This window comes from Cnephaeus nilssonii, assembly GCF_951640355.1.
Source record: "Cnephaeus nilssonii genome assembly, chromosome: 5".
Lineage (NCBI taxonomy): Eukaryota > Metazoa > Chordata > Mammalia > Chiroptera > Vespertilionidae > Cnephaeus > Cnephaeus nilssonii.
This window is the reverse complement of record NC_137076.1, coordinates 33,221,197-33,240,119: the sequence shown is the minus strand read 5'-3', so window position 1 is coordinate 33,240,119 and position 18,923 is coordinate 33,221,197. Positions and strand designations below refer to the sequence as shown.

General features: G+C 50.5%; 1 protein-coding gene across 2 annotated transcripts in view; it reads left to right on the top strand.

Annotated features, from left to right (window-relative positions):
* Nucleotides 1-8,271: 8,271 nt before the first annotated feature.
* Nucleotides 8,272-18,923, top strand: part of SCARA5 (scavenger receptor class A member 5) — a 101,831-nt gene continuing 91,179 nt past the window's right edge. The window contains exons 1-2 of one of the 2 annotated variants that reach the window (XM_079770953.1): nucleotides 8,272-8,632; nucleotides 11,681-11,793. In XM_079770953.1, the coding sequence (XP_079627079.1) occupies nucleotides 11,682-11,793 (112 nt within the window). In that variant the 5' untranslated portion in view covers nucleotides 8,272-8,632; nucleotide 11,681. Of the gene's footprint in view, nucleotides 8,633-11,676; nucleotides 11,794-18,923 lie in introns of both variants that reach the window. The other variant, XM_079770954.1, reaches the window with a different exon arrangement.

Genomic DNA, 18,923 nt, shown 5'->3' with positions numbered 1-18,923 from the left:
AGAAGAAAGAAAGAAAGAAAGAAAGAAAGAAAGAAAGAAAGAAAGAAAGAAAGAAAGAAAGAAAGCAAGCAGAGGCTCCAGCCCAAGACAGGATTAAGGTGAAGAAAAATCTGTACATAATTTGCATGAACTAGATGTAGAGAGCAACCAACACAGTATGAAGCAAATCAGAAAATCTGGGGGAGATGTCTACAGAAATAGAAACTGATAGAATATCTGATGTATTTGACTATATCAAAAGGGGATGGATGCAAATGGTGCAGGGGGTAGGGATATTGGAAAAGAATTAGTGATAAAGAAAAAACTACACAAACAAACAAAAAATAATAAGACCAGTAATAACTCTAGGGAAAACAGAATGTTGTAGAAGAAAACATACTGCACGCTTGGCTGTGAAGAATATTTATAGAGTCATAATAAATCAAACTGAAAAATGATCAAAGCAAAAGCATGATACTGGTATAGCTGTACTAGGAAGATATGGGAGGAATGTGCATGAAGTGGGAGATAAAATTAATTCTTTTCTCCATAGTTGGAATGGCTAATGCATAAAACAAATGGGGGAAAAAAATCAAGAAATAGTAACATAACCGTATTATTTAGAAATGTGGACATAAATATAAAAAGTAACTGTTAAAATATTGAAAATGAGTGACTATGGGAATTAGGATATGAGTATGAGAAATTAGGAAGTTGTTGCTTTCATAACAAGCTTTGTAGAACTATATGATTCTTTTTAAAGATTATTAAAATATATGCATATCTTTGATAAATGTAAAATCTAAATTTAAAGAGAAAATCTACAGTCTGCACTAGCTATGATATGTATCCAATGCTTCAGGAAGAAAAAGAAAACTATTATATCACTTTATATTCTCTGATTCTTTCATTCTTTCCCTTCCTCTTCCTTTTCTCTCCTTCCTCTTTCCCGCTCCCTCTCTTTTTCCATTTATTGTCTTCTATTTTATCTCCATAATTCTTTCTCAATTTCTCTTCACCTTTTTTTCCTTATTTCTTCTTTTCTGTCTTTCTGGCATTGTATGTAGCCGAAATAGCTTTATTATTGCTATTACTTATTTATTGAATATAATGTTTCCTGTTCTTCATTCTTAATATTAAAAGCATGCATGGAATGTTCTTTCTTTCCCCCAACCAAAGCACTCTAAGCAGTGAAATCAGTTGTAAGCTATTTTTTTTTTTTACCAAGGTGGAGAAATTTTTGATGTAAAGGCTCTCTTAGACTTGGAGGAGATATCAGAGGTCATCGTGTTCAACCAGTCACCTGATGCCGGAGACACCTCTGCGTACCTCTGTCCAGCATACATCTTCCAGGCTCTGATTAAACAATGAATGTGGGGAATATTGAGCCACCAGCCAGGACACTCAGATCCAGACAGCTCAACTGTGAATAAGAGCTTCTATTTATTGAATGGAAGTTGCCCTTTCTCAGATAGTTAAAAAATAACCTAACACTGCTTCCCATGACAGACAACCCTTGATGTATCTACAGAAATCATGTCCCCTTGAGTGATCTCTGCTCTAGGCTAATCACTTCTCTTTCCTGTTATTTTCTGGACCCTTCACCACCCTAGTCATTCCCATGGAACACTCTAAGCTGTAACTTAATCTTTAAAAAAAATTTTTTTTATTGATTTCAGAGAGGAAGGTAGAGGGAGAGAGATATACAAACATCAATGATGAGAGAGAATCATTGATTGGCTGACTTCTGCATGGAACATGGACATATGCCTTGACCAGAAATTGAACTGTGACTTCCTGGTTCATAGGTTGACACTTAACCACTGAGCCATGACAGCTGGGCTGTAACTTAATCGTTCAATCAAAGGCACCTAGAACTGAACATATTTTACAAGGTATGAGCTCACTGATTCAGACTGCAGGAGCTCTGTCACCTCCATTTTCTGTTCACTGTGCTTCTATTAAAGCAGCCTAAGTTTTTGTTTTTGTTTATTTAATATATTTTATTGATTTCAGAGAGGAAGGGAGCGGGAGGGAAGGAGAGAGAAACAATGATGAGAGAGAATCATTGATTGGCTGCCTCCTGAGAGGTTTCAAAGATGGCTGCAGACAGGAAGGCAGACTGCAAGATAGTGTGTGAGTAAGAAAACAAAGGGAGAGTGTGTGGTTGCATGGGGAGTGTTTGTTGGTGAGTTGAGGGACAGCTATATTCCAGGAGACTGTGGGGGACTGCCGGATGGGGCTCCCCTGACCAGGCAGCCCCCACTGCTGCTGGGTTCGCTCCCAGAACGACCAGCTCGGACGTGGAGACCGCACCATCTTGAAGGGGAAAGTGGATGTTATCGGGAGCCTGAAAAGCCCGGGGAATCTACAACTATGGCACCCACTGAACAGCTGCAAACCTGAGAACACTGGTCCCCAATTGGCGCAAGCACGCAGATTCAGAGGAGCTCTACACTCCCTCACAGAAAGAAGAGAGAGAACTACATAACTAGACACCCAGAGAAGAGAGATCATGGGGAGACAAAGAAACAGCCCGCATATGAAAGAAAAGCAGGCATCACCAGAAAAGGAAGTAAACGAAATGGAGGCAAGCAGCCTGTCAGAGAAAGAATTCAGAGAAATGGTCATAAGGTGGCTGAAAAGAATGGAAGACAAATTCAACAATATGTGTAAGAACCAAGAGGAAATGAAGAAGAACCAAGAAGAAATGAAAAGATTGGCTGCCTCCTGCATGCCCCACACTGGGGATTGAGTCTGAAGCCCAGGCATCTACCCTGATCAGGAATTGAACCATGACCTCCTGGTTCATAGATCAATGCTCAACCACTGAGCTACGCCAGCTGGGCAATGCAGCCTAAGTTTTGAAGTAGCCATTTCTCTTAACTCTTGCTGACTTACATCAACCTCAAAGTCATCTAAAATTTTAGGGTTTTTGGTTTTTTTCATGTGCCTCTGAAAATCCTAGTATTTTATATCTTGTGTGTGGGCAAATGAGTTTTGCCTACATTGTTGTGCATTTTACATTTATCCCATGAAATCTCCTCTTCTGAGTTTTGGCCCAAATTCCCACCCTGTTTAGAGAAATTTCTTATGATTCACTTGAATGAACATGCTTGGCTACCAGTTATAAATTCCTCACATTAAAATTACTTCATCATCCAACTCCCAAACAAAATTTATATCATCTCAGCTCCAAGAGCAATCCCCCTGGAGCCCCTCACTAGGTGACCCATTTCGGGTACCTTGGACCATTGAGTTTGACAATAGAAGAAGATGCAGGCAAGCCCTGCTTTTGGGTCCTGGCCTGTGCACATGATGGGGAGGGGGGTAATCACCTTTATTGCCTATAACCTTGGACCAGTGTCAGACAACCTGGGCTGTTTCATGTAATTCATCATTCCCATGCCTTCTGGGAATGAATGAAAATGAGTTGAGCACATGGAGATGAAGCAGATGGTTGGGTAGATTCCATGATGGATGAAGAGCAGAGAACTCCACTACGCGAAGGCTCCTGATCCCACTGTGTCAGACTCAGTGCCAGCTGTCAACAGCTGGACAGTAGAGAAGGAACCACATTGTGATTAATACTCCATCTGTCGGGGACTGTCAACTCTGACAAATAGTAACAATGGCTAACACTTGCAAAGTGCTTTGAGTTTTCAACATTCCTTCCCCTTGTAATAACCCTTAAGATGGGAAGGCCAGGAGGTAGTAACCCAGTTATATAGAAGAGGAAGTGAAGATGCAAAGAGGTTCGGTAACTTGCTCATACCCACAACTCTTGGGAGGGTGGAGCTGGGAGTCAAGGCTGGGTGTCCTGGCTTGGAATCCAGTCTTCTCTCCACAAGGCATCTCTGAAGCCCACTGCTCAGGTCAACAATCAGTAAATGTTGATGTACCACCTGCTTTGGGCCTGTCACTGGTTAGCTGCTAGGGGGTAGAGTGGGGAGGAACGGAAGAATGTAACACATGAACCTTGACCTCAGTGAGCTCAGAGCAACCTAAAGCACTTTGTTCAGGCACCTGAGCAGGTGGAGCAGCCCCTGAGCATTCTAGCCACCGAAAGCAGAGGTGGCTCAGTCAGTGGAGAAAGCTTCAGGGAGGGACAGGGCTGGGCTGGTCCTGAAGGGTGAACTGTGTTGGAAAGCCTGGGAAGGTAGGGGTGGAGGGTGGGCCGTGGGCAAAGTCTCAGGAGATAGGTGTGGGTGTAGAGCAGTAAGAAGAGACTTGCCTAAGTTCCGACAGAAGGGAGTGTGGGAGTCAAGGTGAAAGAAAGCAGGATGGAGAGGGTGATCCCATGGCATGACCAACCAATGACCTTGAGCAAGGAGGTGAAACCCATCCTTTAGGTATCCACCTGACTTTTATGGGGCTATGCTGCAGGATGGGGAGACAATGACAATTGGGGCAGGGTCCCTCCCTCAGGAAGGTGACAGGTGGGATTGCCTTATTTTCATCTTGGAATGAATGGCTCCTCACCATGAAAAGGAAAATGGAGGGGATGGGGGGCCTGCAACCTAGTTCAGTATCTGGTTAAAACTGTAGTCTTATGTCCCCACTCCGACTGACTTGGGCGGAGCTGCAGAGCCTGCCCCCAAGGCCCTGCCAAGACTGACTTGGGTGGAGCTGCAGGGACACCACAGGAGGAGATATATAGGTCAGGGCCTCCCCACAAGTTCAGTTCTGGCTTTGGATCCGGAATTCCTCTGGACTGGCAGATCTGAGCAATAAAGGTTAAACTTTCCTCCCGCAGAGTGCTGGCTGGTTGTTCTCCCGAGCATTCTGCCTCAACAACCACACTCCAATAGCATGACACATCTTTCACTCTTTGGCACTCAGGAATCCGCCTTCCGGTTTTCTAAAGTTTGTTTTTGTTTAAACTGTAAACAAGTCTGCTTACTACCTTAGCTTATCATTTCCGTCCGTGTGCCCGGTGGAACGCTAGCCCTGTTCTCTGCTCAGTTAAGAATGAAGAAGCCTTAGTACTCATCTCTCTCTGGGAGACCCACAGAGCTCAGTAGCATCTTAAAGGCTCTGGTAAGTCCTGCAATTAAGGAACACCTTTTGTTTTGACCAGAAAACCCTTTTCCAAGAAAAGTCCAAGAACATCTCCTGGAACTAGTGGGCTCACAATCACTGCCTTGTCCCACTCAGTTCTCACTACTGCCCTGTAATATCGGTTATTATATTTATGTCCAATGAGAATACTGAGACCAAGACGTGTAGTCATTTGCCCAAGGATACACGACTAAGAATGGTCAGATTAAAGCCCAGGATTTGATACTATAAATCTGAGGCTTTGTCCCTAAGTCAGCCTAACTACTTCTGAATCATCTTTTGAAGATGTTATTGTACTTTGCCTAATTAACAAAGCACGCCTAATTATTTTGGGGAAAAGATACAGGAACTTATGGAGGAAGAAATAAAAACCACTAGGAATGACTTCAAGCTGATCAGGCATAGACCATCCTAGAGGCCTGGGCTGCTTTCCAATTCAGAACTCCTTCCCCTGGATCCATCTGCCCTCCCTCAGATGTAGCTCCTATTGGCAGGGGGTAGTGTGGCTAGTGGCTGGAGGTGGTTGATGGATTTCAGTTAAGATCAGATGGCTGCTACCCTGGCCAGTGTGCCCAGTTGTTAGAGTGTTGGCCCTCACACCAAAGGATTGTGGGTTTGATTCCTGGTTAAGAGCACCTAGCTGGGTTGCAGGTTTGATCCCTGGCCCTGGTTGGGGTACATGCGGGAGGCAGCCAATCAGTGTGTCTCTCTCACATCAATGTTTCTCTCTCTCTCTCTCTCTCTCTCTCTCTCTCTCTCTCTCTCTCTCTCTCTCTCTCTTCTCTTCTCTTCTCTTCTCTTCTCTTCTCTTCCCCTCCCTCCCTCCCACTCTCTCTAAAAATTCAGTGGAAAAAATATCTTCAGGTGAGGATTAGCAACAATAACAAAAATAAATCAGATGAGTGCTTTGAGATAAACAATAAGATGACAAATCAGAAAACATTTATACTATTGATCAAACAAAATTTTATAAAAACCACGAGTTAAATTTCTATATCATTTTGTGTGTACAATAATTTTTACCAAAACTATCTCCTGAATAAGACCTAAATTGATGAAGTTCATGGTATAAATAAACAGTAATTATTTTTTTAAAACAGTAAATCCAAATTCAAGATTTTGAGAGATTACACACTTTTCACCAGGATATTCCAACATCAGAAAAAGATAAACACTGGTCTATGAACACTGCATAAAAAATGTTCTTATAACAGCTAAGATTTGGAAACAACCTAAGTGCCTATCAGCAGATGAGTGGATTAAAAAACTGTGGTACATCTACACAATGGAATTCTATGCTGCTATAAAAAAGAAGGAACTTTTACCAATTGCAACAGCATGGATGGAACTGGAGAGCATTATGCTAAGCGAAATAAGCCAATTGGAGAAAGATAAATATCACATGATCTCACTCATATGTGGGATATAATGATCAACATAAACTGATGAACAAGAATAGATCCAGAGACAAATGGTAGGGGAGGAGGGGTTAGAGAACAACCAAAGGACTTGTATGCATGCATATTAGCATAACCAATGGACACAGACACTGGGGCGCTGGAGGCTGACTGGGAATGACTTGGGGCGGGGGGTGGAGTGTCAACTGGGGGAAAAAGAGACATATGTAAAACTTTAGACAATTAAATAAATAAATAAATAAATAAATGAAAAGTTCTTGAAATAGTTGTATTGGATATGAAATAGATTAAAAAGTAACAAAAATACTAAAGGTGATAGAGCAGGACACAAATGAAAACATAGCAAGACACCTAAATAGTCCAATAGATTGAGACAGAAAGTAGAATGTGGTTTCCAGGGGCTGGGGCACGGGGAGAACAGGCAGTTGTTTAATGGGTAGAGAGTTCTAGATTTGCAAGATGAAAAGAATTCCTGAGATGGATGGAGGTGGTGTTTGCACAACAACATGAAGCTCCTTAGCACTACTGAACTGTGCACTTCAGGCTGCCTGACCTTGGACAAGTTACGTAGTTCCCTCGTCTTTGTAAAATTGGAATAATAATAGTACCTACCTCATAGGGTTGTTGTCAAGCTTAAAGGAGTTCATGTGAGAAAAGCACTTGGCATTGCCTAGCACATGGCATATACGATAAAGTGTTTCCTCCTCTCTTCCTCTTTTCCCTTCTCTCCTTTTTCTTATTCTTTCTCCTCCTCCTTCTATTATCACTATAACTGTTGTTATTATCATTATCATTATTCTATCATTACTACGTTTTTCCTCTGTGATACAGGCCTCATATTGGAGCTGCCTCCCAGGGATGGTCAGGAGGCGTAGTCACTGAAAGTGACTAAGACATTTCTGACCCAGCTGTGGGTTGGCAGCTGTACTGTGAAGAGAGCTGAGCCTTGGCAAACTGTTCTCATGTACGAGATCTGAGCCTCAAGTATGGAGGCTGAAGTTGTAACCAAGGAACGGGAGCCTGTTCATAAATGCTACCTCCAGAGCTCTGTCCTGGGGGCGGGGAGGGAGGGGGGCTGTCCACATAAATGGACTGTATTGCCATGGCTCAGACTATTTTTGGAATTTTCCCTAATGCCTTCCCCCATCTCCATCCCAATAGAAATGCTATTGCTCTCTTAACATTTTGGTTAGATCTCCTTTTCTAAATGTAACCAATCCTGCTTAGGGTTATAGTTATGTCTGCCTGGGCCCACCTCTCATTCTTGAGAACAGTGAACTCGCCCAGACCGCTTCCCCGCCCACCCCCCACCTCCCCCCGCTCCCTGCCCCTGTGCAATGTCAGTTCTCCATAAATGCCGGCTTTATTGCTGAGTTATGTTGAGATTGACTTTGTGAATTAAGGGGTGCTCTTATGAATATCCCCACTGTGGCCAATCTTTGCCCTTTGGGGGTGGATGTGGCTTTAGGAAAACATGAAGTAATTTTAAGCGAAGTTTGGTGAATGCATTAAACAATGCCAATTCTGTCCTAAAAATAAGCTTACAAGGCTGGTTTCCTTGCATGGATTGCAAGCCAGGTCTACCTGCCATTTCCCTAGACGACTTCCAAAAAGTATTTTGAGCAGGGCCTTTAGAACACGCACATGAAGACCAAGGCTGACTCCTCTGCTCTGGACCTAGCAGCCATCCCTGAGAGGGCTGTAATGCCAAAAGTGGCCACTAGAGGGGGGACGTGTTCCAGACCCCAAGGTGGGCCTCCACAATTGCTCCAAAAAACTTTGCATTTAAAGACTGGCCGCCAGAGCAGCTGCAGTTCACATCTCAGTCAGTACCTAGCAGAGCGGCTGGTGCCTCCACAGAACATCTCCCGAGCACCGCCCTGGCTGAACCAGGCGAGGCACCCAGACAGGGCTCCCCAGCCCCAGGCCTCCACTCGGGCACAAAGCTGAGTCTTGCCTCCTGACCTGATCCTCCTGGAGAAGTGACCCCCAAGACAAGTCACTGGGCACCCCGACAGCCTCTTTCTATGATTTGTTCTGGATTCGGCCGGCTGTGGGGACAGGCTCCCAGGGGCTGCCTGGGTCTCCGTGCGGCGGTAGCAGCCACCTCTCCAGCCACCATGGGCGCCCGGAACTGAGGGGACAGCCTCCGCAGCCTCCGTGGAGGCCCTAAGGTGAGTCTTTATCACTTTGACACTCACTTTGTCTCAGTACCTGGCAGCGGGAGGACACGGTGCTCAGGGACCCTCAGGCTGTGGAGCACGGAGGTGCCAGCCCCAGGTGGGAAGGCCCCCGTGGCAGCCTGAGGAGATCCACGGGGCCCTGGTCCAGCTGTCTGCACGGGCGACTGAGAGTCTGCATTGGGGTGCCAGAGGAAGCTACTGCCTTAGGGACAAGCATTCCAGGCGCGGGACACTGCTCCAGAGCCGATTCAGGGAGCAGATGGTATGGGCGACAGTCTCCCTACATGTGCAGAGTGTGTGCGCCTGTGTCTGTGCGTGTGTGTGTGCGTGTGTGTGTGTGTGTGTGTGCGCGCGCACGCATGTGATTCTGTGTCTGTGCACACGTGCCTGGTGGTGCAATATATATGAAGGGAGAGCTTATTTATAAAACATCTACACCTTTCCAGCTTGGGGCTGTGATTGAGGCTAACTAAGTACAGTTAGAGGAGGAGAGGGTTTCAAACCCACTTAGGCATCCACTCTCCAGAGAGGGCCACCTGACAGCTAGGAATCCAAAGAAAAGCTGCGCGCCCTGCCCTGCAGCATGAGGTGCTGGGTCCCAGACACACCCTCTTTGCAGCAACCAGCAAGGCTCATGCCACCCCCTCGGCAGGAAGAATTGATCGAGTCCTTCTGCTGCCCGGAGAGGGACTCTGAGAGTCGGGGTCCGGATCTTAGCTCCGGCCCACATTCACGATCGCCTTTTGCAAAGGGCACAAACAGCATTGATCCTGACACCCTCAAGCGGCAGGGAGGCCTCGGGAACCTGCAGGCCCTCCTAGCTGGCTGCTTGGCAGAATCAGAAGATGCTGGGGGCTGATGGCTCTCACCAGACCCTGCCACCGACTTCCTGCGTGCCCTAGTTCATAAAGCCCGTCCACGTTCACGGTCCCACATGAAGCTCTCGATAACCGAGTGGCTGGCAGATGTGCTTCTCCCCATCGCAGAAAGAACGGCCTGAGGCTGCGCGAGCTCAGCTGATTGGGCCAAGTTCCCGAGTAATAGGAGTGGAGCCAGGGTAGGACCCCGTGTCTGCGGGCCTGCTCAGAGCGCCTGGGGTGGGGCTGTGGATGGCTGAGAGCCTCAGCTCTAAAAGGCACCATCAAATCAAATAAAATGCACCAGCAACACACTCTAGGAGGTAAAGTGGGGGAGGAAGGTCTCACTCTGGCAACACAGAGGTCCGGGCTCCTTGAGCTTCCTCCGCGGGGCACCTGGGTGTCCACACCCCCATGTTTCCATGGCCCTTGTCCCCTCCCTTCCGGCTGTCAGAGCCCCACCTGTCCCCCTCAACTGACTCATCTTGGGCCCTGAAGGTGGTCACCGAAAGGGATGGCTAACCCTTCCAGGACAAAGCACTCTCGTGCTGAGCCAGTGCCCTGGGTGGGAAGCGTGTGCGTGGCGCCTCACCCTCTCCGACATCCTTGGTTCTTGCCTCTTTATGCCTCTGGGTATCTTTAAAATGGGAATGGCAGACTGACACCACCCCACAGGGCTCCTGGGAGGGCAGAGAGGCCCCGGATGGCAAACGGACTGCAGTTCGTGGGATGTTTGCCCACGTGAGGGGTTTCGCTCTATCATCACACACTCGGCGGTTAGCTGTACCTTGCCTGAGAGCACAAACTCGGCCCAAAGATGGCTCTCAGACCAAAGATGGAAGGGTCTAAAATAAACCTTGGTTTGAAAGAACATGCTCAGGTTTCGTTCCCAAGTAACAAACATTAGCAGAGCTGGCTGAGCATCTGCAATCTCATCTCACTCACATCTGGCCTCCTGCTCGGCCAGCCCATCTCCCCAGCCAGCTCCCCAGGCCCCTGCTCCACCAGCTGAGGGGTGCGGAGGGAGCAGAGACAGGGCTGCCCTACGGACACATCCACATAACAAGCAGCTGAGCACCAGAGGGGATGGTGAAAATGAAGATGGGGCTACGCTGGCCCAAGCCCATCTCAACACCTCCCTCCAGCATGGCAGCTCTGGCTCCCTGCGACCCCGGGCAGCAGCCCCTGTGGCCTTTGGCCAGGAGAGGGTTACCACATGCAGAAGACACCGGCCTCCTGCTTGCTGCTCTCCGGGATCCCACGGAGGCAGAGGGAGGGGTGCTGCACGCAGTGCCCTGAAACTAGGGAGGGTCCCCTGCAGCTTAGCAGCAGCGGAGCTGTTCAGGGCCCCACCTAGAGGCCCTTACTGGGTGGAGGACTTGGATGGATGGAGGTATTGGGAGATTAGCAAACTGGACACAACTGCAGCCCAGAGAAGCCGGGGGAGGAGCCGTCTTGGAGCTCCGGGAAACCCCTGGTGCAGGGAAAGAAGACCATGGCGGAGATGTGGGCTCCCCTCTACCCCTTCTCCCACAGGCTGGAAGAAAGGCCTGCAGAGACTGCGAACACCCTGATAGTGCATGCATGTGTGTGTATGCACGTGTGTATGTGTGTAAGTGCATGCATGTGAGTGCATGCATGTGTGTGAATGCATGCATGTATGTATGTGCACGTGTTTGAGCGCATGCATGTATGTGTGCGCGCACGTGCACATATGTGTTGTATGCACACATGGGTATTCAGGAGATGTGGCATCTCATTACTTGAACAGACAAGAGCAGAATCTGCTCTCCATCCCTCTGGCTGTCAGAAGGGCAGTTGGTTGGCAACTGCTCATTTACGGCCTCTTCCCAGCCCTGAACTCAGGGGTCTCTGGAGGGCGCCAGCCCCACCGAGAGCTGTTGGAGGGAGAAGACGGATTCCCACTATCAGAAAGGCTCACAGGGCCTTGGCCCTCTGAAGCACTGAGGAAACTGGGGAGGGGGCATCGGAGTCCTAAGGACCCTGTGGATGTCACCAGTGGAGGAGGACAGCAGCCCAGTGATCAGGCTCAGGGCCACAGGGTGAACACCTTGTTCTACCCGCTCGCTTCTGTTTCCACCTACAGTTTATTCTCTCTCCCCCGCCTCCTCCCTGCCTCCCCTCTCCTCTTGCTGCCTCTCCCGCTGCTGCTGAAAGACAGGATGGAGAACAAAGCCATGTACCTGAACACTGTGAGTGACCGCGACACCGGCTCCATCTTCGAGGAGCCCTTCGATGGCAGGAGCCTGTCTAAGCTGAACCTGTGTGAGGATGGTGAGTGCCTGCGGCTCGGTCCCGGGGGAGAGATCTGCCCTGGGCCCCACACCCAACCTGGGCATTGCCCCAGGTGCGGTGACCTCCTGCCCAATACTGCACATGGTGAACTTCATGCTTTGAAGGGTCGTTTCCAAGTGTCTTCTCATTCATACATCTCAACAACTCTTTGTCATCGGCAAGATGAGGAGCTGTGTTACAGATGAGCTTATGGAGGCTGAGGAAAGCATGAGGGATAATTCAGCTCATCCGTCATAGAGGTCTCCTGACTCCTTTCGCCTCTCTCCTCTGAGTGAGTGAGACTGTGGTCAGACAAAGACACCTGGAACAATTAGCCTGGACCCTCTCAGGTTAGGAGCCAACAACCCATTTCCAGAAGCCTGCCTCCTGGGTATCCAGCACAGAGCTCAATACTTAGTAGGTGCTTTGAATAAATTGCTGCATGAATGCACACGCTTCTCTTTGCATCGAGTGCAAGAGTGGAGAGCCTCCTCCCCACGGCAAAGATGAATAGAATGAAGCTCCCAGAAGAGTGAAGTAGAGATAGTCTGTATTAGTCAGGTTCTCTAGACAAACAGAACTGGTGTGATATAATGTCAGGAATTGACTCACGTGGCTATGGAGGCTGAGAAGTCCCACCATCTGCCATCTACAGGCTGGAGACTCGGGAGAGCCGGGGTGTAATTCAGTCCAAGTCAGAAGGCCTGAGAACCAGAGGAGTCAGTGGTATAAATAGCATTTTGAGGGCTGGAAAGCATGAGGTGAGATGCCCCAACTCAAGCAGTCAGGCAGGAAACACAAAGCAAATACCTCCACCCTTTTATTCTAACTCAGGTCCTCAACTGATTGGACGAGGCCCACCTACATGAGGGAGAGCAATCTGCTTTCCTGAGCCCGCCAATCTCATCCAGAAACACCTTCCCAGACACACCCAGAAATGATGTTTAACCTGGGCACCGTCATGGCACCATCAGGGTAACGCAAAATTAACCATCATGCGGGCCTTTTTTCAAGCACATGTTCCTTGTGCTCCACTCTGCCAGCCGCCTCTGTTGTGAAATCACTCAAAATAGAAATGACTCTCCTTCATGCTCCACGCCTGTTTTTTCCTCCTAAAAGGGGCTAAGTGTAGGAAGGGAAGCTGCGTGGCTTAGAAAGGCAGAGATTGAGGACAGTCTCAGCCGGGAGAGAAGACAAGGCAAATTTGGGCTTGGGACCAAGACACCCCCTCATGCTGCCCTAGTCAACTGCCCACCATTACGTCTCTTCCTCTGGATCCCAGGCAACAAACATATTTTGAGAACCCACAATGTGTCAAGCTATTGGTTAGGTGCCAGGACGCTCCCATGAGAAATTAAACCATCCTTGCCCTCCGAGCCTTTATGATCCCAGTGGAAGAGACTGGCGTGCGGAGGATTACCCAACATATAAAGTGGGCAAAAATATGTGTGATGATTGAAGTCAAGCAGGGAGAAGCCTTTCGGGAATAGGCTTTAAAGATTGAATACAACTTTCTAAGAAAAGAGGTAGATGGGGAAAGTATGACTGGCTGAGCGTCTCTAAGCCAGGCCAGTGTTTCTGTCAGGTTAATGCCACCCGGGAAGAGAGGAAGGACCCGGGGCCACTTGGTCACTGGCCAGGCTCAGCATGTCCCCACCAGCACATCAGCAAAGGCCAAGTTGGTTTTCGTATCCCTGCTCCAGCCCTCTTCCCACGGCCCATCAGTAGGGAGACCTGGTTGAGCAAGAGAGACCTGGGGTCCAGCACAGTGGTGGTGACTGAAGGACCACCCGGCCCAGCCTGGGTGCCAGTGTGGGAAGGGCAGGGTGCGAGACCCCAGGGAGAGAAGGGTTCTGGGGTTGGAAGTGCCACTGGGCCATCATACCCTTTTCCTCGTACCTTATCTTACTCTCCATTTTTCTGAACTCCAATTTAAAAAAACAAAGATTACTGGGACCAGGGGATTGAAAAATAACAGTAACCCTAGCCACTGTGCATTCCAGTCCCCTTTCCCCCTCTCCCCTAGCCATGGGGAGATCTGATCAGAACAAGTCTCCTCAGGGGTAACCTGAGGCCCAGCACCCCATAAAATATGGACAGGAGAGGTTGGAAGATGTGGGATCGAGACTGACTCACCTCTCCCAGAGCATGTGACCTGACCAAGGTACATCCCATCTCTGAGCCTCAGTGTCTCCATCTGCCAAGTGGGGGCATGGGGGTGTCTCTGAGGTGCTGTCTAGCTCTAACACTCTGTATATAGAGAAGGTTTGGTCATTGCATTTAGGGCGTGGCCCTTTTAAAACCTAAGCTGGGACATGATGCTACCCTGAGCAAAACCAGGCAAAGGCTCCCACCTCAATGGGAGTAAAGACCCAGGCGCTGACCTGGCGGAGGAAGCTGACTTGCACGTTGAACCTGCTGGCATGCCCACCAGGGCCTCTGCTCCCCAGAAGGGTGCTCCCCCGACCAACTCAACTCCCTCCCTCACCTCCTCCAGTCTTTGCTCAAACCTCACCTTCCCAGGTAGGCCTTCCAGCCTCCCCTGCCCTCTGACCCCTTTTCCACAACGTCTTATGTCCTTCTAAAATTACATTGTAATTTTCTAATTGACTGCGTTTATCATTCACTGTCTGTTTCTCATGGGAAGAACAGACTGGACAAGGGCAGCATCTCTGTTTTGTTCACGGATGTCTCCCAGCCTGGCACATAGTAAGTGCTCACTAAGTATTTGTTGAATGAATGAATGAATGAATGAACGAACCAACTAAAACAGGGTCCTTGAAAGTTAAAGGTAGCCACGCAAATGCTTTCTAAATCTGAATTCCAAATCATCTGGGTCTCCCCCACTCTTCATTCCTGGATGCCAGGTGTGAGGTGGGGGGTAAGGGGGCGGGGAGAAACAAGGAACCCCAAAAGACTAGAGTGTTGAGATGCAGCCAGCTACCTAAAAGCTTGTGGGTTCCTTTTCTTCCCCCGTCCCCTTCCCTTTTGTTTATAAGAGGAAAATGATGGGCTCTGACTTGGGGAAAATCCAGCCAGATTTGATCTGTTTCCCCAGGATTTAGCTTTTTCTTGATCCTCATCCCTGGAGAGTGTAACAGGAGAGGGAAACGGAGGGTGGGGCTAGTGGGAATGGGGGTGGTGGTGTAAGTTGATGGGAAAGAAGACAGAGGGCAGAGGGAGGACAGGGAGGGAGAGCCCAGCCACTCGTGGGCCTTGATGGAATTAAAACGGTACCGTCTGGTGGGCCTCACAGGGGTCCACGTCCTTTCCAGATTCTTCCCGTGAAGGCAGGGAGGTGGGGAAGAGAGGGGGTGCCTCCTCTTGGCCCTGGGGATACTGGGATCTGGGGGACAAGGTTGCAAAAATGCGGCCCAGATATAGGGTATGACTTGGACTTTAGTGCAGGTGGGACTTGAAAGAGGTCAGGGGGCAAACGCGTTATTTCCCAGGTCACACGCCGACAGCTTCCCCTCCCCCCTTCTGCTCTCCTTCCTTTTCCCCTCCCACCCTGCCTTTATCCGTCCCCTTTCCACTTACCAGGTGAGCAGGGAGGGTGAGGGCTGCTCAGTGCCTGGGTTCCTCTGCCCCCTCCAGGAGAAGCCACCTCCCCCACTCCTGCGTCCTCCAAGGCTCCCTCCCACACCCCACTCTGTGACTCATCGGGACCTCTCCCTTCTCTGCACCCCTTGGTCGGGGCGCCTCTCAGGACCTGCCTCCTTCCTGTGTCTGAGCTTTCAGCATCCCCAGTGGAGCCCCCTGGTGATGGGAAGGCCCCGAGGGCGGGACCCCCTCACCTCCGTGTCTCCACCTGCAAAGCATTGGTTGCACCTGCTTTGCTGGACGAACGTGGAAGGAGTGACTGCAGAATTAGGCCTCCAAGGTCCTTCAGCCAGGCCTCCTCTGGCCTCGATGCCCACGTCACCTCCCTTTGAACAGAAACCCAACAGGGACCTGCTGGGCCTGCTCCCCCTCACCCCCTTCCTCTCTCCTCTCTCCTCTCCCCCTTCCTCTCCGTCCCCTCTCACCTTCCCCGGTCCTTTCTTTGCTAGGCTGTATAGCCGCAAGCCTCTCCAGTCTGGCGCCAGGAGGCGGAGGAGGAGGGGGCCTGGGCGGGGTGGTGTTTGGCTGGGTCCGGCCCTTTCTGAGGGTCAGAGAGAGGCGTTAGTGTCAGAAAAATATTGCAGTCGGCTCACCCCGCAGCCTCAGACCCTCCACCACACTCGTGGCCTCATCCACTGGCCACAAATGGAGGCTCGCAGAGGTAATGAGTTACACATGTTCCTGGCTGCGCCTGGACGCCAGCTCGCTGAGTTTAGGGCCCGAGCTCCCCGTTCCGGTGTTCCTTCCCCATAAAGTGAAATTATTCTCCCAGGGGAACCCCCACTTCTACTTTCTCATCAATCAAATCTTCCCCGTTCACCTGGCGCAGACGAGGGCTGCTGGGCAGCTGCCCAAGGGGAGGAGTGGACTTCCTGGGAGGGTCTGCCTGGGGCCTCTCGGAGGGTCACCGCCCTCTACAGGTTGGAGAACTGGGCGCTGAAGCCGGCGATGAGCAGGGAATTAACTCCGGCAGCACCAAGATGCTCCCAGGTTCTGTCCCTGCGAAACCAGAGCAGAGCGCGAAGCACTGCTGGATACACATGTGGTCACTGGGGGTGGGTCCTGGGTCTCTCTGCCGTCCTACCACAAGATGGGGAACAGCCGGGAGGGGGCAGGAGCCCGGACTTTGAAGTTTGGCAGGTCTGGGCTGAATCCATAGACGGAGTGGCCGTGGGCCTTGGGCTTGGGGCAGGGTGCGTTCTGCTTGCCCCTCCTTCCTACTCGCCACCATTGGGCTCGCTCTCTGCCAGGCTGGGGTTGGCTACTGGGGAGCTGCCCTGAAAGGAGATGGGAGGACAGAAGAAAGGGAGGTTGGGGTATCTACTTGCCCAGCTCCTGCTCTATGGAGTCACCTCAGGCTGCTGTGTCCTTTCCCCCAAGGTCATAGCTCCTTGGGAGCCACCCTCTCTACACTGGCTTTCTCTGACCCTGGGCCCCTCCTTGACCCTGGGGCTGGGGGTGGTTACAGCCCAAGGACACCACTGCAACCCTGTGGGCTCCTTACACCCTGACCACTCCCTTTACTCAACCCTGTAGTTCCTAGTGTGAGTGGGCCATCTGCTTCCCTGGCCCTCTAGCCCTCAGTGCCCCCATCTGCAAAATGGGAATAATGTTACTCACTTCACGGGAGCAGTGGGGAAATCAGGTGGCATAACTCACGTAAAGCGCCTCAGTTGACCCTCAAAACACACGTGTTTCACCTCCCTGGCCTTTGGGGCGGCGGGGGGGGGGGGGGTCCTGCCAATCTTGGGAACACGGGGAGAAAGGAGAGGGAGAGATGAGGAGGAGAGTCAGGAGCAGCTGCCACCCAGGGTCTCCCGGGAAACACCCACGCCACGTCCTGGGGACCCCAGCCTGGCTCTAACCTTCTGCTAGAGAAAGCACTGTTTCTGCCCTGGCCAGTGTGGCTCAGTTGGCTGAGTGTCTCCCGTGCACTCAAGGGTCACCAGTTGATGCTGGGTCAGGGCACATGCCCAGGCTGCAGGTTCAATCCCCGGTTGCGGGGTGTGCGGGAGGCAGCCAATTGATGCTTCTCATTCACGTCGATGTTTCTCTCCCTCTCCCTTTCTCTCTAAAAATCAATTTTAAAAAATAAACACTGTTTTAGTTAATGAACTTCCTCATGAAGCCTAGATAGATACTCAAGGAAATGGAGCAAGTTCTTTTAGTCCAAGTTCTCACATAGTAGAATCTTTAAGGGATAGCCTGGGTTCTGAGGGCTCGGGGCTCTGTGGTGTGCATGAGGCTGGTGACTCTCACCCCCCACCCCGATCGGAGCAGTTGGCTCCCGGGGGCTTTCCTGAGGTTTGCTACCAGAAGGGTGGAGGGATGGGTTTCATTGTCCCTGACTGGAGCCTGGTGTCTTGCAGAGGGGACAGGGAAGACACCCCGAGAGCTCCTTCCACATTGGCAGTGTAACAGGAGCCTCTGCCTTCTTCCTTCACCCACGCCCCCATCGCTAAACTGTGCCGTGTTCTATGCGGCATTACTCCAGGGGTTGGGACTGTGAGGATGGCTTTGGGAGGAATGCTACTGGCTTGGTACCCTCTGGGGTGGGGGGCTGAGAGGAGGAGTTGCCATGACAGCAGGGCCCTAGGTGGGAAGGGGGCTTCAGGAGATACCCTGAGTGGAGGGGTGATGAGTCAGGTCATGGTTATTCTTCATTGTACCCCCATTTCTCCCCACCCAGGGACCTTGCTCCCTGGTTCCTGCCCTTCACTCCCTTGCTCATTCCTCCCTTCACTTTTTCCTCTTCATTTTTCAATAAGAAAGGTGCTTTTCAGGCACCCTGCAGGTGCCACCCACTGGCTGTGGGCATCGAGGGCCGTGGGAGGCACAAGACAAGGCCCTGTCACCATCTAGCTAGCCTGTCCCCCTCTCTCCTCCTGCCCACCAGCTCAAGGTTGGTCCAAACACAAAGCTGACCTACAGGTGGCCCAGCGGTAAGGACATTCAGGATTTGGACCGCATACAGCCTCACTGCCCCATGAGTATTGTTGCAGCCCTTCAGTCTGTCTGTTCCTACCCTGGGGCACACTCATGGCTATGCAGCTCCTCCACATTCTGGTTCTGTGTCCCCAGGTCAGTGGGCTCCACTCTTACCTCGTTCCCAGGTTTATCCAGTGTCGATACCTGGTGTCCGATGATAAGCAGCATGACTGAGGTCCCTTGAGTCTAGAAGCCCCGGCTCCTCTCTGCCTCTTTCCCAGGCCTCTGGCCCTGCCTCCCTGGCCCTTGTCAGTTGTCCATTCACACTTAGGCTGCAGCTTGTGCACCTGAGTCCCCTCTGGACTCTAAGTCCTTGAGGCCAAACACCTTGGCTTCATCTTCATGTTCCCAGCACCTAGCACTGTATATTGCAGATGGGGCCACCTTTGCTTGTGGAATGACGGAACACATTCTTATTCGCCAGGATAAAGGAAGCTTAGAGACATAAGTTTAAGACAAATCAAAGGAACTGTGACTTCATTTATTGAAAGACTAGATGCCTGATGCACGAAATTTGTGCACGGGGCGGGGGGTGTCTC